The following is a 21191-nucleotide window of genomic DNA, read 5'->3' as shown; positions in this document are numbered from 1 at the left end:
TGGCAGGCATCTTCAGAGTAGTAACACTGAAGGACAGTCAGGAAAGAAAATTCCAAGACCACGGTTACACAGCCCGGATAACCTACAAGAACCAATTAATACAGAAAATTCATCTCCACTTGGTTGCTTTTGCCAGTGAGGTCGCCGGAATGGACCATTTGATGCCACCAGCAGTGCTTTGGCCCCACCCTGTGGCCAGAACTGCAAACTACAAGCAAGACTAGCAAGCCTTTGCTCTCTTCGGAATGGACGTCCGCCAGTAATAGGCAGAATGCAACGCTCACAATTATCTTGGAAAGCATCCAACCCAGGAGAGAGTATGCATGCGCAGCAGCCCGAGTGATTCCTTGGAACACTTCCCACTCCACCAATATTACTATGTGCAATTTATGTCTAGCAATGTTGCCAACCTTTTACCTATAGTCAGTCAAAGGTATTTATTACGGTTCATGACCAGCAAATACAGCGAAAATAACCTTTTACCTATATAATACTAGTGTTGCAAAGGATGCTGAATTCCTCAGCAGCTGGATATTGGCAGCATGCCCCCTTCTTGTGGGTTTGGGATTTCCTGTTAACTGCCTGTTGGTTTTTGGAGTGATCCCATACTAACGGCACCCCTTCCCACATATTCCTCCCCTTGAAATCCACCACCCATGTCCCGCTAAACAGCCATACTCTCCAGCCTTCCTTCCACTCTAACAAACTTACATGAACATACATGAAGCTGCCTTATCAAACTATCAGTCCATCAAGGTCAGTATTGTCTGTTCAACTGGCAACGGCTCTCCAGGGTCTCATAGAGAGGTCTTTCACTTCACCTATTGCCTGGGCCTTTTAACTGGAGATGTTGGGGATTGAACCTGGGACGTTCTGTGTGCCAAGCAGATGCTCCCCCACTGAGCCACGGCTGTCATTAAAGCACCTTACAAATTCTGAGAACCATCAGAGGCAACTGTGTCTCTGTCCACACAAGGGTGCAAAGCTAAGGCTTTGCACCCTTGTGTGGACAGAGACACAGTTGCCTCTGATGGTTCTCAGAATTTGTAAGGTGCTTTAATGACAGCCGTGGCTCAGTGGGGGAGCATCTGCTTGGCACACAGAAGGTCCCAGGTTCAATCCCCAACATCTCCATAAGTCAATCCCACCATGATGGAACCTTCGTGCTGATTCTTGCCAAGACCCTTGAATATCTCATTAAGAGTCATACCCTGATTACCTATGACTGCCAACTCTCTGACTACCCCCTCCCCACCCCATAATACAAGAACTCAGGGTCCACCTCTGCAACTGGTTGGTAGTAGATTCAAAACAGTTAAAAGGAAGCTGTACTTCACACAATGGGCGGCTGACTTGTACTCACTTGAGGTAGTGATGGGCACTGGTGCAGATGGCTTTAAAAAGGGGTTGGACACATTTATAGAGGATAAGTCAATCCCTGGATACTAACTGTGATAGCGGAATGGGACATCTGGATTTAGACTGTTAGATGCTGGGGAATAGACCGCATTGGAGGGATGTTGTCAGTGGGTCATAGAATCATAGAGTTGGAAGGGACCACCAGGGTCATCTAGCCCAACCCACTGCACAATGCAGGAAATTCACAACTACCTCCCTCCCATACCCCCAGTGACCCTTACTCCATGCCCAGAAGATGGCCATGATGCTCTCCCTCTCACGATCTGCCTAAGGTCATAGAATCAGCATTGCTGACAGGTGGCCATCTAGCCTCTGCTTAAAAACCTCCAGGGAAGGAGAGCTCACCACCTCCCAAGGAAGCCTGTTCCACTGAGGAACTTCTCAAACTGTTAGAAAGTTCTTCCTCATGTCTAGATGGAAACTCTTTTGATTTAATTTCAACCCGTTGATTCTGGTCCGACCTTCTGGGGCAACAGAAAACAACTCGGCACCATCCTCTCTATGACAGCTCTTCAAGTACTTGAAGATGGTTATCCTATCCCCTCTCAGTCTTCTCCTCTTCAGGCTAAACATACCCAGCTCCTTCAACCTTTCCTCATAGGATTTGGTCTCCAGACCCCTCACCATCTTTGTTGCCCTTTTCTGGACACGTTCCAGCTTGTCTACATCTTTCTTAAATTGTGGTGTCCAAAACTGAACACAGTACTCTAGGTGAGGTCTAACTAGAGCAGAGTAAAGCGATACCATCACTTTGTGTGATCTGGACACTATACTTCTGCTGATGCGGCCAAAGACCGCATTTGCCTTTTTAGCTACTGCATCACACTGCTAGTAGGTTTTCCCCAAGACATCTAATCAGACCCAAGCAAGGTGCTAACTCGACGGGCCCTGGACCTGACTCAGGAGGGGAAATCTGACGTGCTGATGACTCTCCGGCATGGCTGAATCAACACAATCAACTTCCAGAATGCCACTGGCAAGAAAGAACCCCTCGCTTCACGCCCAAACATTTCCCCCTGCCCCGCCCCACGCGCATGCCAAGGCAGACCAGAGGCTCAGATTCCGTAGACATTTATTTATGTACACACTTATACACACAGTTCCCGAGGGGAGAATTTGTCCTCCTCTTCAGTGCTCTCTTGTTTGCATTTCTGTTCCAGTCCACATCAATTCTACATCAACCCACCGGACAACAATTTGGGAAGGGAAGGGCAGTAATGCACACCCAATGCAGCCTCTCCCCCCACCCCCAGCCCTTGCTCTGCAGAAAGTGACAACCAGACCAAAGGGGGGGGGGGAAGAAAAGGAAAAAGAAGGAAAAGGCCACCTGCTTGCACCCCCACAAAGGGGCGCCGAGTCAGCCTCTGGAGCCAGGGTCTGGGCCCTGGAATCCAGGTGAGCTTTCGTGATGGTATCCTAAGAGGAAACTGAACTACTGCCCGTGAGAAACCCTTCTCCAAGTGGGAGGGGGCAGGAGCTGGGGACTGGCTGAAACCCGAGTCAGGGGGTCTTACAGAGCCCCGCTAAGTGCACAAGTCCAGGGAAGCAGAACTAACCGGTGCCACGTGGCATTATCTGGGTCTTAAGTCTTCCAGAACAACAGACAGGTCTGTACACCGTTTGCGGCCCAACCTGCTTATTTTATTTATTTCTTAAAACACTTATACTCCGTCTGCTGCCTTTGACCCACCCACCCCCCACCTCTGGTGGCCTGTGACTCTGTCCCGGCCCATTGTCTCCACCGTGAAAGAATCTCTGGCCAACTCCAGGTGCGGCAGCCGCGTTCCCACCAGAAGCAAAAGCAGAGCTGTTCCCATGAGCCAGGCCTGTCCTGCGAAGGCAGACAGTGGGGGAAACGGAAAGTGGAGGAGGGGGCCTCTGACACTCCGCAAAACGGGAGCCACTTTGGGAGGGGTGTTAGCAAAAAGAAGAGGAAGGGGGGCTCCCGTTCGGCAGTGGCACCCAGGGCCATTTGCCCTGGTTTCTGGCTGCAACGTGCCTGCTCTCGAACACCCAGACTGACGGGGCGCAGGTCACAGAAGGCTGAACCAGGAGGGGCCACGGCCCACCCAAAGCTGAGCTGAAGCACAGCCAGCTTCCCCCTGCCGCTCCCCAGATGGGAAAGGGGGCAAAAGAGCCTTCGATCTGACTAGGCCTTGGGTGGCGTGGGTGCTTTTGCCCCTGTGCCTCCCCACTCAGACGGCAGCCTTGCTAGGAGGAGGGCATTTCACTGCCTCCTCCCTCTGACTCTGAGGGACAGTCAACCCGCCCCCAGCTCTGCGCGCCGCTTGGCTGCCCCTTGCCGGCGCCAGCAGGAGAACCGGCTCCCCTTGTGTACCCCTAGTGCAAGCCAACCCTTCCACGTTTTTGGGCCCAAGGCTGCGGGGGAGTCCACCTGGGCCGGTGGCTCCAGGGAGCCAGGCTTCCACGCTGGCATAGCCAGGAGCAGGTGAAGTGCTATTTGACGTGTTCGGCAGCGTGTGAAGAGCAGTAATACTTCTTATGGGCGATGAAAGTTGACAGGCTGCTGAATTTGATATTGCACAGGCGGCAGTACCGGTGGTTGCCGTTGGCAATGGGGGCAGGGGGGCCTTTGCCAGGTGGGGTCTGCACGCTTTTGTCCGTATATCCAGGAGGGGCAGCCTCCGGCAGGGGGGAGACGGTCAAGGGGACAGAAGGGGAGGCAGGGAGGACGGGCTGGGGGGAGACAGTAGGCCGCGGGCTCCCATTGGACACTGAAGGGGCGGGGGCCTCTTTGCCGTTGAAGCTGTCCTTGCGCAACCGAGGGAGGGGCTGTGGCGGGGAGGCGGTGGGAGGCAGGGGGAGCAAGCTGCTCTCGGCCAGCGTCCGCGTGGCTTCTATCAAAGTGGCACCGGGCACGGTTTTGGCGACGAAGAGGCCATGGGCGTTCCGGAAGTGCTCCGCCAGGTCCCCCTTGATCGCCCCGTTCAGCGGGCAGTAGGGGCACACGGCCAGGGTCACCTTAGCGGCGTGGAGGTGAAGGGCTTTGGCGTCCAGGTAGCGCTGCTGAAGCAAGTCCATGCCGGGATAGGGGGCCGGCGGGGCCACAGGGCTCACGGAGGTGGCTGCCTTCTCCACTTTGACCGGCACCCCTTCGTGCTCCTCGCTAAGCTGGTCAGGGCTACCCCGGGGCTTCAGGAGGGGCGGGACGGCCCCCTTGATCTTCTGCAGCTGTTCCAGCGTGCTGGGTTGCAAAGGCGTGGCTGGGCAATAGTACTTCTTGTGGGCCAGGTAGCTCTCCAGGCTGTGGAAGCTGATGCGGCAGGCGGTGCACTCGTGGTAGTCTGCCAGGGGCAGGAGGGAGGCCGGCAGCACCTCCCCCCCGCTGTGCAGGCGGGGCTTCTTGCTCAGGTCGATGGGCCCCTCGGCATCGGGGCTCGAGCTGGGCGAGGGGGTGGTTTTGACCACAGAGATAAGGGCCGGCACCACGGGGGGCGCCTCGGGGCGCGGGGCGTCCGAGGTGCTGCCCAGCTGGCTGGCGGCAGCGTGGATCTCGTACAGCTTGCGGCGCTTACGGGTGCGGATTGGCTGTGGCAGGAAGGGCGCTTTGCTGGCGCTGCTCCGGCGCAGGGGCGGGTCGTGGCGGGAGGCGCAGTAGTAGCGTTTGTGCACCATGTACGTCTCGTGGCGGCTGAAGCGGATGTTGCAGGCTTCGCACACGGTCCGGCTGGGGTCCTCGTCCGGCTCCTCCACGGAGCTGCCCCCCGGGCTCTGGCTGTCCTCGGTCATCCGCCCAGCACCATCAGCCTCAGGGGAGGGGCTCGCCTTCATCACCCTGTCCTCCACCTTGATCTCTTGCTTGATCTCTGCGGCGGGTGGAGGGGTGCCTCTCCCAGTCTCCCCCTCCTGCACCACCTGAGTCTCTCCAGGAGCCTGGGGTGAGAGGCGCACCCCGGGCGCGGGGGGGCCTTTCGGGGTTGCCAGAGGAGCAGCTTTCAGCTTGCGGGGGCCAGGTGGGCTCTCCTCCGACACGCGGCGGCTGGAGCAGTACAGCCGCTTGTGGACGTAGTAGTTGTTGATGTTGTTGAATGTGATCTCGCACTCGAAGCAGGTGGCACCCTTGGGCACCGGGGTGCCAGGGAAGAGGGCGGGGGGCACCCCAGTGTGGCCCTGCTTCAGTCGGCTATGCACCAGCTCCGACATCTTCGCCAAGATCTCCGACGCTTGAGGAACTACCGTGGCCTCGTGGCCAAACACGTATTGCGGCAGAAATATAGTGCCTCCAGATGTGCCCGACCCCTGCTCGCTTGGCACCGGGCTGGACCCCGGTGTGGGGCTGGCCATCTCGGATTTCACCCTCACAGATGGCAGGCTGTGTGGAGAAGATGCTCGAGAGGCGGCATCTGGTTCTGGCTCGGGAGCAACTGGGGAGATTCGTTTGTGGCCCTCCCCGTCATCCAGGGGCTCCTCCTTGACCCGCACCAAAGGGGCTGCATCGCTCGAAGAGGCTGAGGGACTTCCTTCTTGTTGTGGGGAGCCATCCTCCGCTTCCTCGGCAGGGGGTGCCTTAACCAGCTTGACAGGGGTCTCTGGCTGGCTCGGGGCAGGGCTGGGCTCTGAGCCGGGCAGAATTGCTGCTGCGGCGCTGTGCAAAACCACATGTTGTTGAAGGCCGGGCAAGCTGTCAGCCACGTAGCCGCAGAAGCTGCACTTGAGCGTGGGAGCAGGGCCTGGCGTGCTCAGACCTGCAAGGAGAAAGGAGAAGTCAGAAAAGGACGGGCTTGAACAAGAGTTTCCGTCTAGACATTAGGAAGAATTTTCTAACAGTTAGAGCGGTTCCTCAGAAGGCTTCCTCGGGAGGTGGTGAGCTCTCCTTCCCAGGAGGCTGTTAAGCAGAGGCTAGATGGCCATCTGTCAGCAATGCTGATTCTATGACCTTAAGAGGGAGGGCATCTTGGCCATCTTCTGGGCATGGAGTAAGGGTCACTGGGTGTGTGTGTTCATGCATTGTGCAGGGGGTTGGACTAGATGAACCTGGTGGTCCTTTCCAACTCTATGATTCTAAGCAATCTCCCTTCTGGGTCCGGAGAGTTTCCGTCCGGCAGCTCTGAGCTGCAGGAACACTGCAGAGCTGCCAATCGAAGCATGCCTGGACTGAAAGGGCCGAGATGGACGGTCCCCGCACACCTGATCTCTCAAGCGCTGGAGAACATGACTTACCTGGGGGCAGAGTTTTCGTGGCAGGAACTGAGGAACCGGGGGAGTACACCTCCCCCTTGGAGCCCGGCTGGCAAATCATGTGATTGGTGACCAGGTGGCTGTAGAGGATGTCTCGGGTGGTGGAGATGAAGCCGCAACTGTGGCAGACTCCTGTGGACACAGGGGAGACTCAGCACGGAGCGTGAGCGGAGGGAGCCGCCTCAAACCCAGTCAGACCCAAGTACTGCACAGAGTAGGGTCCCAGGACAGCTCTTCCCAGGGCCACGGGGGCAACAGTCCGACCCCCGTAACCCTTGCCTGGGGCCCTTTAACACGAGGCTTGGGTTGGGGCTGGGTGGAGTGAAGAGGGAACCTTTGTAAAGGCACCCCCAGCGATTCTTAGCAGCTCACCACCCTATTCTCCACAGATGGCGAGGACTGAGCTGGGACATTCTGCCATGCAAAGCCATCACTGAACTATGGGTCTGTCTCCAAGATGTGGAAGAAGAAGTTGGTTTTTTATATGCCGACTTTCTCTACCACTTAAGGGAGAATCAAACCGGCTGACAATCACCTTCCCTTCCCCTCCCCACAACAGACAGCCTGTGAGATAGGTGGGGCTGAGAGAGCGTGACTAGCCCAAGGTCACCCAGCTGGCTTCATGTGGAGGAGCGGGGAAACAAACCCAGTTCACCAGATTAGCCTCCGCCGCTCATGTGTAGGAGTGGGGAATCAAACCCGGTTCTCCAGATCAAAGCCCCACCTACCTCACAGGCTGTCTTACCACCGCTCTTACCCGCTACAACATGCTGGCTCTCTCAGGCAGGTGGGCTCTCTTGGAGGTGGGGTGAGAAACACAGAGGGCAAGCGTGAGGGGTTGCCAGCACGCCAACACATCACACATGAAGAGGGGGGCTGAGCCCGACGCATTGTGGGGACCTACAGCAGTGCTCCCATTCCCCACCTGGGCCAGTTGCACAAGCGCTCACCACCTACCCAGGCCCCGACTCCCCTGCTCAATGGCAGCCAGCCACCTTTTGGGAAGCACCGTGATCCCCGTTGATGCTACAGCGCTGTCGCTGATAAACGCTGCCAGGCATCCCGCCTGCGAGACCCCCTGCTTGGACCCCAAAGGCGAACTTGGCTTACCGTTTAGGGTGTCTGTGTGAACCTTCAGGTGGCGCTCACAGTTTGCTTTTGTGGTGAAGGCAGAGAGGCAGATCAGGCAGACGAAAGGCCTCTCCCCTGAAAGAGAAGCCCGGAGCAAAGAGCCCCTGGTGAGGCTGGGCACTTTCTCGGCCCCCTAACCGCCCTTCTCGACCCACCAGCAACGTGACTTCCTACCTTCCTCCACCCCAAAACCTGGAAGGGCCCACAGTGGCCATTGTAGGGATCACAGCTCCTAGGGAGGGGCTGTGGCTCAGTTTGTAGAGCCTCTGCTTGGCATGCAGAAGGTCCCAGATTCAATCCCCGCCATCTCCAGTTGAAGGGACTAGGCAAGTAGGTGATGTGAAAGATCTGGAGAGCCGCTGCCAGTCCGAGCAGACAATACTGACTTTGATGGGCCAAGGGTCTGATTCAGTAGAAGGCAGCTTCATGTGTTCACATCACTCTAGTCTTGCTCCTTCTACACTGGCTTCCATTTGCTTCCCAGCTCATGTTCATGGAGGAGGAGAGGGTCATTCATGGCTACTAGTTAAAATGGATGCTAGTCATGATGCATACCTATTCTCTTCATGATCAGAGGAGCATGCCGAATATATTAGGTGCTGTGGAACATAGGCAGGATGGCGCTGCGGCGGTTGTTTGTGGGCTTCCTGGAGGCACCTGGTTGGCTACTGTGTGAACAGACTGCTGGACTTGATGGGTCTGGTCTGATCCAGCAGGGCTTTTCTAATGTTCTTATGTTCTTACTTCAAGGTTCTGGTACTGACCTTGAAAACCCTGTACGGCCCGGGACTAACATAGCTTAAGGACCACCTCCACCCATATGAACCTACCCATTCATTCCGGTCGGTTAGAGCGGTTCCTCAGTTGAACAGGCTTCCTCGGGAGGTGGTGAGCTCTCCTTCCCTGGAGGTTTTTAAGAAGAGGCTAGATGGCCATCGGTCAGCAATGCTGATTCTATGATCTTTAGCAGATGATGAGAGGGAGGGCATCTTGGCCATCTTCTGGGCATGGAGTAAGGGTCACTGGGGGTGTGGGGGGGGGAGGTAGTTGTGCATTTCCTGCACTGTGCAGGGGGTTGGACTAGATGACCCTGGTGGTCCCTTCCGACTCTATGATTCTATCTTTGGAGGCTACACTTTGGTTGCATCCACCATCTGCAACTAGACAGGTGGCAACCCAAGAAAGGCCTTCTCAGTCATGGCAACAAAACTTTGGAACTCCTTTCCCCAGGGAGATTCGTCTGTCTCCCTCTATCAGTGTCTTTCGCCAGCAGGTGAAGACTGTTTTGTTTTGGTTGGCATATCTTTAATAACAGCCACTGGCCCTTCTTCCAGTGTTGTTTGTTATGTGTTTTTAACTGAATTATTTTATAATTTTAACTATATGTTTAATTGCTCAAACGTTTTAATGTTTTTTATGTCCACCTCCTTGTGGATCCTGACTGAAGAAGAAACAGAGTTGGTTTTTAATACCCTGGTTTTCTCTACCTGGAGTCTCAAACCGGTTTATAATTGCCTTCCTTCCTCTCCCCACAACAGACACCTTGTGAAGTAGGTGGGGCTGAGAGAGCTCGGAGAGAATTGTGACTAGCCTAAGGTCACCCAGATCTGGTTCTCCAGAAGAGTCCACCGCTCTTAACCATTATACCATGCTGGCTCTCACGCAGGGTGGAAAGGTGGCATAAAAATGTTTTAAATAAATACATTAAATAACACATGAACACATGAAGCTGCCTTTAATTAAGACAGAATCAGACCCCCTTCAGTCCATCAAAGTCAGTATTGTCTACTCAGACCGGCAGCGGCTCTCCAGGGTCTCAGGCGGAGGTCTTTCACATCACCTACTTGCCTAGCCCTTTAACTCAAGATGCCGGGGATTGAACCTGGGACCTTCTACCACTGAACCATGGCCCCTCCCCAATAAATAAATCCCGAGACCAAGACAGGTTGGCCTCCTGCTCCCCTCGTACCACTGTGACTGCGCATGTGGATCTCCAGGGAGCTGGCGCTGGGGCAGCTTTTCTTGCACTGTGGAAAGGGGCAGACGCGCTCGTTGGGGTAGGCCTCCTTGGGCTTCTCGTCGACCGCCGGTGACGCAATGTTCTGGCGGCTGGCGCAGTAGTACATGAGGTGAGCCTGCAGGTTCCGTTCGCTGCGGTACCAAATGCCGCAGTCTTTGCAAGGAAAAACGTCCTCTGGAAGGAAGGGAAACGGGGTGGGGGGAGAGAACAGGAATGTACGATGAGAAGAAAGTGGTAGTAAAAGGGTGTGTTCTGCATGTCAATTATGTAATTTGCATACTAGGCTACACGCTGTTGTGGCAACAGGACCATGCGCAGGCCAGGCCCGTTACATCACTGAACATGATGTCATAGAATCATAGAGTTGGAAGAGACCACCAGGGTCATCTAGTCCAACCCCTGCTCAATGCAGGAAATTCACAACTACCTCCCCCCATACCCCCAGTGACCCCCTCATCCATGCCCAGATGTTGGCCGAGATGCCCTCCCTCTCATCATCTGCTTAAGGTCATAGAATCAGCATTGCTGACAGATGTGTGTTGGCCATGCCCCCTTCTGCTTCACCGGAAAAGACATGACCAGGCGACTCCCCCTTTTACGTCTCCACAATTCTCTCTTTCTGCCCCAGCCCAAGTGCGACAGCCAGAAGGACGTTGGCTTCCACACTGGGACGATCTGTTACGTACATACATAAGCGCCGCCAAGTTGCAACCGACTTAGGGTGACAAGGTAAGTGAGGAGCAGAGGTGGTTTGCCACAGCCTTCCTCTGCAGAGCCTTCCTTGGTGGTCTCCCATCCCAGTACTGACCCTGCTTAGCTTATGAGATCAGGCTATACCATGCCCCCTTCCCTCTGATGATCGCTAAGGAGGCATCATACGTACTGTTTACCACCGCCGTGGCCAGGATCGCAGCCATGCCCGCCTGCTGTGGCAGGAGCTGTATTTCAGAGGGCAGCACCGCCGGGCAAGCCGGATCTCCAGGCTCGGATTTCACCGCGTGGTTGGGGATGCCCATCGGCTCGGCCATGACGAAAGCGTTCAGGGGTTCTCCTTCCGGGATGGCCTTGGTGGTCTTGCACCAGATCGAGTCATCTACGGCACGATAAGACAGGTCACTCTGGGGCTGTTCTGCCACAGCAGAAGGGGTGGAAATTTGAGGTGAGGGGGAACAGTTGGGGGTGAGGAGGGGGAATACTGCACGTGAGAGTGGGTACAGCACCACCTAGTTGTGTGACTGTACACCAGAAAGATCTTTGTGATGATGTGACCACAAGCATGTGTGAAGTCCACAACCATATGTGGCGGGGGGGGGGGGAGGGCAAACGTCTCTCCTATCCCCCCTTCATCTCCTCCTGCAATTCTTTTTGGGTTTGTGGATGTATTTATGTAGAAGAGAGATGCTCAAGAAATAAAATTCTTAGTATCTGAGAATGGATGTTTTGAGTGCCTTAGGCCAAGACTCACTGCCAAGCCTACCTCACAAGGTTGTGGTAAGCCTGCAGTACAGCTGTGAGTACTTTGGAGAAGGGGGGGGCACGGAAGGGGCAACAAAAGCAAGGGTTCTGGAGCTTGCAATACAAGTAGCCACCCCTAGAAGGCAGCATTAGCCCATCCGTCCATCTATGTCGGCATGAACCGCTGGCTTCTCCCCAAAGTCTCCCAGCTGCTGAATTCTGCTCTGCCACCTGCAGCCCCCCAGGGTCTCTCCCTCATTCTGCCTTGTAGACCCCCTCCCAGATATGTAGGCCCTCCTTGAACACACATCCCCACTCAATCCCTCCTTAAAGCCCACCATTTCGTAAGACAGGCTTGTCCCTTTCTTCTCGTTCTCAACAGAAGCAAAGTTTTAAACACCCATAATGGTATTCCTTCCCCCCAGTGTTCCCCCAAGTTGTGTTCCCCCGTTGTGCATTTTAGATTGCCAGCTCCTTGGGAGTAGGGAGCTGTCCATATATGTCTGTGTAAGTCTGTAGGGGGGCACATACAAAGACCCGAAATGCAGGTTGGTCCATAGAGGCCAGAATATAGGGATCGTCTCATCCCTCAGCTGAAAAGGGCACAATTCCAAGAGCTGCTGCTCACCTTTAAAGCCCTCCCAGCTTGGGACTGGGCTGCCTGAAGGACCACCTGCCCCCATTCTGCTCTGCCCTCCAGTTAAGGTCGCCATTGCAAGCTGCGCTCATGGGGCCCTCTCCAGCAAATGTGAGGCAGGCTGTGACCAGGGACGGGGCTTGCTCGGTGGTGGTTCCTGGTTGAGGAATGACTCCTCTCTTGACATTCATCTGGCACACCACCTGACTGGCATTCAGGCAGCAGGTGAAAACATTCTGTTTTCACCCAGGCTGTTAGACAAGGTTTTGCATTTTAATACTCTTCTCTAAAGCCTGACCAGTGTCCATAAAAATGTATACTGTTGTCTTTATTGACTGCATTGGGCTGAGAACTCAGTGCTGGAATTTTAGGCGAGATATTCCAAATAAGAAATGCCCTATCCATATGTACCAATAAGTTGACCAGCTTCCAGCCACTGTGGTCAAAAAACCCCAAATTTATGCATTACACAAGCCCAAGACAGACTTAACCAGAGGGAATAGGAGGGAACCTCTGCCTGCCCAAAAAACACACAGAAAGAGATGGAGAACTCCAGGCTATCCTGAAGGAGGACTTATCATAGAATCATAGAGTTGGAAGGGACCACCAGGGTCATCTAGTCCAATCCCCTGCACTGACTTCCCTTTGCCCCCTTTCAAGATCTTACAGAATATGATAACACCTCCTACCTTACTTCTCTCCCTCACCTCCCAGCACCCCAGGAAAGAGGCCACCATGTAAATACCCACCCTTTTTATAGATCACCACATTGGCCTCGCCTTCTCCGGAAACCAAAGGCAGCTTCGAGATCCAGAAGTTCTCATCCTCTAACACCAAGGTCACGGGTGGGTTCGGCTGCCAACAGAAACAAAGTCAATTTAACGTGGACCAGAAAAGCCAGAGCCTGATCAGGGTATGTTGTTGCCCACAAGTGAGGTACTCCCATCCCCTCTGTGGCCTCCGTGGCCAGTGGCAGGGCTCAAAGAGGATGCTGAACACCACCTGTGTTGCTCAGGATGGACAAAAGAAAGTCCTTCTTTACTCAACATGGAATGGCATTTTGGGATCCACTGCCAGTGGCTTTCAAAGGGCATCAGACTCATGGAAGACTGGCCCGTCAACGACTCCCTGCCCCAGGATGTGATGATGGCTGCCAACTTGGAAGTCTTGAAGAGGGGAGTGGACATGTTCATGGAGGAGAGGGGTATTCATGGCTACTAGTCAAAATGGATACTAGTCATGATGCATGCCTATTCTCTCCAGGATCAGAGGAGCATGCCGGATATATTAGGTGCTGTAAAACACAGGCAGGATGGTGCTGCTGCAGTCGTCTTGTTTGTGGGCTTCCTAGAGGCACCTGGTTGGCCACTGTGTGAACAGACTGCTAAGTGAAACAGGATGCTGGACAAGACGGACCACTGGTTGGATCCAGATGGGGGGACTCTTACAGCCAGATGCTCTCCAACCATCATTTGTACGGAACAGCCACTTCTGAACAAAAGACTCTTAGGTTCAAGCTGGGGCGGGGAGGGGAGAGGACCAAGGCAGCAGAAAACTTTACATGGCCACAGTACGCAGCCGCCATCTGGCCCCTCCTGTGTGGAAGCTGACCCCGCTGCTTGCTGCCCGGCCGGCCAGGAGGCCCGCCAACATCCCTCGGAGCGTGACTGCAAACACAACAACCTTGTTATTTCCTCCTCTCCTTAACCCGGGGCGACCATGGCAGGCTGCAAAGGAAACGACCACTTCACCCCTCACCTCAGCTAAAGGCAAGGAGGAAAAGAGATTGGTGTGGGGGGGACGACAGGACTGGTGCAGCTTTACACCACTTTCGCAAGACAATAGGAAGCGCCTACGTTCCTGAGCCAGGCGTCCAGCCTTTGTGCTGCTGACGCAGCCACAGATGTTCAGGGGAGGCAGGAAGAGGAGGCCGGCGTGGACCAGGCAAAGCGAGCAGGGGAGCCCGAGGCCACAAAGGGGGCTGCCTGCCCACCACATAGCATTTTCTCCCTCCCGTGATGACGTGGAAATCGGGTTTAGACCTTGGCTGCCAGGCAGGAGAGACCGGAGTGGCAGAGGCCCATGTCTGAGACTGACCCAACGGGAAACATTTCCCTGTTTCCAACCGGAAAGGCCCTGTGCAAAAGAAGGGAACGGGGGGGGAGGCTTCTAGGGGCCAGTCTGCCTCCCAGACTGGAAGGAACCTAGGAAGAGATTAGGGACCAGCAACTAGAAGTCACGAGGCCAAAGCTGGTCCCCAGAGCAACACTACCCGGTCTTCATGTTGCAAAAGGGATGTGCAGAAGGAGGAGAAGAAGAAGAGTTGGTTTTTATGCCGACTTTCTCTACCACTGAAGGAAGAATCAAACCGGCTTACAATCACCTTCCCTTCCCCTCCTCACAACAGACACCCTGTGAGGTAGATGGGGCTGAGAGAGCTGTGACTAGCCCAAGGTCACCCAGCTGGCTTCATGTGGAGGAGTGGGGAAACCAACCCGGTTCACCAGATTAGTGTCTGCTGCTCATGTGGAGGAATGGGGGATCAAACCCGATTTTCCAGAACAGAGTCCACCACTCCAAACCACCACTCTTAATCACTACACCATGTTGGCTCTCAACAGAGGCTATTGGGGCAAGATGACTTTTCTAGCAGTCTGCCCTGGAGGGCGATGAATGGGATTCTGGTCCAGCACCCTCCATCCTCTCTCCCAAATGGCTCTCCACCACCACAACTCAATGCACCAACATCCAAGCAGCCCTTCAAAGTGACCCAGAGAGATTTGGCCCTCTTCAAAAGATGCAGGACGGCATGCGGCCATACTCCTCTGACACCCTTATATCAGCACCAAGTTTGGCTAAAAATGTCCCTGATGTTGTTACAGCAGAGGAGCATTAATTTCATAGTTAAATGGTGGGACTCCCTGCCCCAGGATGTGGTGATGGCTGCTAACTTGGAAGTCTTGAAGAGGGGAGGGGACATGTTCATGGAGAAGGGTATTCACGGCTACTAGTTAAAATGGATACTAGTCATGATGCATACCTATCATCTCGAGGATCAGAGGACCATGCCAAATATATTGGGTGCCGTGGAACACAGGCAGGATAATGCTGCTGCAGCCGTCTTGCTTGTGGGCTTCCTAGAGGCCCCTGGTTGGTCACTGTGTGAACAGACTGCTGCACTTGATGGGCCTGGGTCTGATCTAGCATGGCCTTTCTTATGTTCTTATGGAGGATGGGGCTATCCATGGCTACTAGTCAAAATGGATACTGGTCATGATGCATACCTATTCTCTCCAGGATCAGAGGATCATGCCTATTATCTTAGCTGCTTTGGAACACAGGCAGGACAATGCTGCTGCAGTCGTCTTGTTTGTGGGCTTCCTAGACCCTCATGCATGAAGAGGTGGAATTCATTGTGTAGGAATGAATACCTGCGCTATAAAAAAGGGTAAGGCTGGGAGTAGAAATGAGCTTGAGGAGGCCAGGGCCCTGATGAGACACAAGGTGCTCATGCAGAAAAGGCAGCGGTGGCTAAACCTTCTCAGGCAGGGGGCAATTGTAAGGGAGTGTGCGTAAGGAATCTCTGGGAAAGCCACCCATGCCTCCGACCGAGGGCTGCCTCAGCTTCCCCATCCCGCTCCCCCCCCACTTTGCTGGCTCTCGGCCTCGGCTCTTCTCTGCCTTCATGTGCCGCTAATGAATATTAATGAGCAGAGGAGGGAAAAAGAGAGAGAGAGAGAAGGGGAAAAAATTAATCTGCCTGATCCTTCGATGGCTGCAGCAGTAACGATATGAAATCTAATTATTCGTCCCAATATTTCTAAACCCTCCAACTCAGACTGACAGTCTTGGTCGGTTTAGGGCTTATCACTTGAAGGAGCAGAGTGTTCACGGCTTGATAAAAAAACACACACATGTGCACACTTCTCTCTCGCTGACACGCACACACACTGCTGACATGGCAGGAAAGGTAGCAGCCCTAATTCTGGACTGTGTGTATGTATGTAGGGAAGAGAGAGAGAGAGAGAGAGAGAGTGACCTCTCTGCAGAAACAAGTCTATCCCATAGGCCTGGGAGGGTGTGTGGAGGGGGGTGATTCTCCAACCTGCCGCTTCAGCACTTTGAATGGTAGCTGGCCACACTGGCCCCTGGATGGATCTCTTCCAGCCCACAAAGGGAGTGGTGGGCGGCCCTGCCCAGGGGAGTGAAAGATGCACCCCCTTCCCACTCCCTAACCAGCCACTGCGGGCCCCACCATTGCCCCTCTCATTGGAATGCCCCCTGCCCACATCAGCCCATAACCAAGCCGTTTTCTCTGAGAATGCCATTCTCGAACACTTAACAAATAATCACAATTAGGCACAGGCTAATGAAGAAGAAGAAAAGTTGGTTTTGATATGCCGACTTTCTCTACCCCTGAAGGAAGAATCAAACCGGCTTACAATCACCTTCCCTTCCTCTCCCCGCAACAGACACCCTGTGAGGTAGGTGGGGCGGAGAGAGCTGTGACTAGCCCAAGGTCACCCAGCTGGCTTCGTGTGTAGGAGAGGGGAAACCAACCCAGTTCACCAGATTAGAGTCCGTCACTCATGTGGAGGAGTGGGGAATCGAACCCAGTTCTCCAGATCAGAGTCCACCACTCCAAACCACCGCCCTTAACCACTACACTACGCTGGCTCTCATATCTGAGATAATTCAAGCTTAAGTTGAATTAATTATGCAAAGCAGTCACATGCTGGCTTATATGCATAATTTATTCCACTTCTACTACTCGTGAGGAGAGCCACCGCTCTCTGCCAGCCACACAACCATCCCTAACCTCTACAAATACGTTCAGGTCAGCCTCGCCGGGCCCAAGGAAGCTGGACTTTTGGGCTGTTTTTGAGTTGTGATGGGGTGTACATCCTGACTGGGTCCTCTGATCTCCTTTGGACACCACAGAATTGGCCAGGCAGGTCTTCCGCTAGGCATATTCACTCATTTATTTTCAGTCTGCTTTTGTTTTCAAGGCAAGTGGAAATGTTCTTAGGCTGTGGTCTTTCAGATGCCCATTATCCTTTTTCACAGTGGTGGGTTGCAACATGTACACACGCTTGCACTCAAAGCTTTTTCTGCTCTCCCCCTGGCCTGGGTGCACTGCCTTCATACCACCTGCATGCTCTCTGGCCAGACAGGGTGTCTTTCTGGAGTTCTGTACCCAGCAGGAGCGGTTGGGCATTTACATCCCCTGCAGACAATGGGCACAGCTGGCCCGACACAGCATTAACAACATTAATATCCTCTGGAGAGCTCTTTCCCATTCAGATGGTGCGTACCACAAGTGGTTTGCACACAGGTCTTCACAAGGAAGCCTGTTGAAGCTGTCGAGCTCACACCTGGGACTCACGAGAGACCGGGAAAGGCAACTACGTCTGAAGGGGCCCGTTTTGTTGCACTGCTAGCCCTGCCTCTTCATCGAGCGGTGGACTTTGATCTGGTTAACCGGGTTTGATTCCCCACTCCTCCACATGAGTGGTGGAAGCTAATCTGGTGAACTGGATTTGTTTCCCCACTCCTACACACGAAGCCAGCTGGGTGACTTTGGGCAAGTTACAGTTCTATTAAGAGCTCTCTCAGCCCCACCTACCCCACAGGGTGTCTGTTGTGGGGAGGGGAAGGTGACTGTAAGCCGGTTTGAGTCTCCCTTAAGTGGTAGAGAAAGTCGGCACATAAAAACCAACTCTTCTCCTTCTCCTCCTTTACCAGGTCTCCAAAGGACTCTCGAGCCAAACAGCAAAACCTGCCCCCCCCCCGTAAAGGACTCCATCCCACAACCACCCCAGGCTGGTTCTGCAACAGTCTCCCTTTATTTCTTCCCCACAATGCTTGTGTGTGGGGGGATAAAAGGGCCATGACAGACAAACATTGGCAACCGAGGTGTGGCTGCCTTTCCGGGCAGCTTCCATGCCAGCCCCACTGTGGGTAAGCAGGACGGGCAGCGAGGTGCCTCTGAGAAACCCTCCTTGTTTCCCCCTGAACAAAGAGGTCGCTGTCTCGGATCTGCAGAGGCCCAGATAACCATCGGAAACTCTATCTGAGCAACATCCGCTTGGGACGCTTTATCTGGGGCAGCCCAGACCCCTCGCCAAACAGGGGAAGGGAACCGCCATGCTGGTTAATCAGTAACCTTTGGGAGGATTCGGCCTCCCTGCAGAAAGAAAGTGGGGGGGGGGGGAAGACCACTGCTGCGATTGCAGAGAGCCGAGGGGGCCGGGGGCTGTCCTAAACTGCTGTGGCATGCATCCAGGAGTGGGGGGAACCTCCTTTTCAAAGAGGGCATGTTTTTATTTGCATGACAGATTTGGCTGAGCAGTCAGTGGGGAGGGGGCCGTGGCCTTTGCTGCCCAGCGATGCCATCGGGAGTCAAAGCCAGCAAGTCTGAAGCAGCTCAGCTCCCAGCAAGCCTCCCCCACTCTGCCCCAGGACCAAGGTAGAATTGAATCATAGAGTTGGAAGGGGCCACCAGGGTTATCTAGTCCAACCCCCTACACAATGCAGGAAATTCACAACTACCTCCCCCCCACACACACCCAGTGCCCCCTACTCCATGTCCAGAAGATGGCCAAGATGCCCTCCCTCTCATCATCTGCTTAAGGTCATAGGATCAGCATTGCTGACAGATGGCCATCTAGCCTCTGCTTAAAAACCTCCAGGGAAGGAGAGCTCACCACCTCCCGAGGAAGCCTGTTCCACTGAGAAACCGCTCTCACTGTTAGAAAATTCTTCCTAATGTCTAGACGGAAACTCTTTTGATTTAATTTCAACCCATTGGTTCTGGTCAGACCTTCTGGGGCAACAGAAAACAACTCAGCACCATCCTCCATATGACAGCCCTTCAAGTACTTGAAGATGGTTCTCATATGGTAGGGATGTAGAGCCCTCCTCCCTCTGCCAGAATGGCTAAACCCACAGGCTTCCCCTGAGGCTGGAGGGATGTGGAACCATTCAGACTAGTGAGCAAGGCTGACCCGGCTGCATTTATAGCGGTCAGGATGGGCCCTCTGGCCTGCTTGAGGCCGCTGCAGGTCAGTGGGCTTCTAGCTAGCCCGCCCCCTTCCATATTCCCCTCTTTTGGTCATAGCTCAGTAACGGGGTGGGGGAAGGTTGATTCTCAGTTTGCTATCTAGGCTTGCCAACCTGCAGGTGGTCCACCACAAAAATAAGGCTCAGTGCTGTAAGGATGATTGGAGCAACCCAACCTGCAGGTGGGGCCTGGAGACCTCCCAGAATTGCAACTGATCCGCAAACAACAGAGATCGGTTTCCGCTGGAGAAAATGGCTGCTTTGGAGGATGGATTCGATGGCATTATACCCCAATGAGCCCCCTCCCCAGGCTTTACCCCCAAAATCTCTAGGGATTTCCCAACTTGGGGCTGGCAACCCTATTGATCCCCCAATCCCAAGTCACTGGTTTATGACACCTCTGAGCCAACCAATCTTCCTCCCTGCCCGCCCCCAAGAAAGGATCCCAAACTGGATTCCTTGTTCTGGCCCAGGTACCAAAGGAAAGGTGAAGCTGGGAAACTTGCCTTCCCCCAAAGACCCCCTCACCTTCCCCTGTCTCCAAGCCAGAAAGACCAACAGTTACTTTCTGAGATGGAGAATGGCGATTCCTCCTTCTGGGCAGAGACAGCAAAGGGAAGCAAGTGGCAAAAGAAAGGAAGGGGGAGGAGAGGCAGGGCTGGGAATCGTCAGCACAACCTGATAAGGGAAGCTGCTGAAATGGGAGCAAAAATATTTAGACAATAAATGAAGTATCAGAAAAAAGCAACGGCATATCTTTAAGAAATCAATCATCCTGTACCGGTTGTCTGGACATACGGCGCCACAGGAGAGATAGCCGCCAAACTGGCAAGATAAGGGTTAATCAAGGATTTAATTCGGCAAAAGATAAATGGGGAGGCTCGAGCCGAGAGGCGCAGAGAAAGAGAAAGGGAGAGGAGAGGCCAAGACTTTCTGTCCCATTATTTCTCGCAAGCACCATCAAGAGCTGGACGGATTCCCGCCAGACCCCACCTCTCGGGTTTTTTTGTCCCCTCTTTCTCTTAAGGAGACAGGATCTTGGGCAGGCTCTTTACACGGATGGAGGACAACAAGAGGAGGTGACTCACCTGGAGGCCAGGGCCTGGGAGTAGGGGACCCCCACCCCACCCGTGGGCTGGGTTTGGACCAAACCAACGAGAGCACAAGAATGTAAGAACATAAGAAAGGCCCTGCTGGATCAGACCCAGGCCCATCAAGTCCAGCAGTCTGTTCACACAGTGGCCAACCAGGGGCCTCTAGGAAGCCCCCCAAACAAGACCACTGCAGCAGCACCATCCTGCCTTTCTTCCACAGCCTCTAATATAATAGGCATGATCCTGTGATCCTGGAGAGAATAGGTATGCATCATTAGTATTCATTTTGACTAGTAGCCAAGGATACTCCTTTCCTCCATAAGAACATAAGAAAAGCCCTGCTGGATCAGACCCAGGCCCATCGGGTCCAGCAATCTGTTCACACAGTGGCCAGCCAGGGGCCTCTAGGAAGCCCGCAACCAAGTCGGCTGCAGCAGCACCATCCTGCCTGTGTTCCACAGCGCCTAATATCACAGGCATGTTCCTCTGATCCTGGAGAGAATAGGCATGCATCATGACTAGTATCCATTTGGACTAGTAGCCATGGATAGCCCCATCCTGCATAGGAACCTAGGGAAAGCCCTGCTGGATCAGACCCAGGCCCATCAAGTCCAGCAGTCTGTTCACACAGTGGCCAACCAGGTGCCTCTGGGAAGCCCACAAACAAGATGAGTGCAGCAGCATTATCCTGCCTTTTTTCCCTAAGAACCTAATATAACAGGCATGCTCCTCTGATACTGTAGAGAATAGATATGTATTATGACTAGTAGCCTTGGATAGCCCTATCCTCCATAAGAACATAAGAAAAGCCCTGCTGGATCAGACCAAGGCCCATCAAGTCCAGCAGTCTGTTCCCACAGGGGCCACAAAGGCCCCGTTTACTTCCTGCTCATGGGGGTGGGGGTTCTGCTCCTCTCCAGCCCCTCTTTAAGGAGGATGGATGAAATGAGCATTTCTCTTAAATTCTGCGGTGTTGCTGAGCTCTGCGTTTATTTAGAAGTCATGCCCGTAGCACTTTGAGGGTGCATCTATTTTTATATTATTCTAAGCATTTATTTGTAAAGATTTTGCAATATCTCTATGTGAGTCAAGACAGGGACCTTGTGCACAATGATCTCTCTCCCTCCTGATTAAAAACAAACAAGCAAATCCCCAAACACCACACCCCTTTCTA

General features: G+C 53.8%; 1 protein-coding gene across 1 annotated transcript in view; it reads right to left on the bottom strand.

Annotated features, from left to right (window-relative positions):
- Positions 1 to 3825: 3825 nt before the first annotated feature.
- The window catches only part of ZFPM1 (zinc finger protein, FOG family member 1), a 103831-nt gene continuing 86465 nt past the window's right edge, over positions 3826 to 21191 (bottom strand). Inside the window, exons 5-10 of the mRNA XM_056862389.1 lie at positions 12611 to 12716; positions 10653 to 10862; positions 9719 to 9943; positions 7729 to 7824; positions 6601 to 6750; positions 3826 to 6125 (exon numbers count right to left, since the gene is read on the bottom strand). Of these exons, the coding sequence (XP_056718367.1) occupies positions 3877 to 6125; positions 6601 to 6750; positions 7729 to 7824; positions 9719 to 9943; positions 10653 to 10862; positions 12611 to 12716 (3036 nt within the window). The 3' untranslated portion in view covers positions 3826 to 3876. The remainder of the gene's footprint in view (positions 6126 to 6600; positions 6751 to 7728; positions 7825 to 9718; positions 9944 to 10652; positions 10863 to 12610; positions 12717 to 21191) is intronic.

This window comes from Euleptes europaea, chromosome 17 (genome assembly GCF_029931775.1).
Source record: "Euleptes europaea isolate rEulEur1 chromosome 17, rEulEur1.hap1, whole genome shotgun sequence".
Taxonomy (NCBI): domain Eukaryota; kingdom Metazoa; phylum Chordata; class Lepidosauria; order Squamata; family Sphaerodactylidae; genus Euleptes; species Euleptes europaea.
This window is presented reverse-complemented; position numbering and strand designations above follow the sequence as displayed.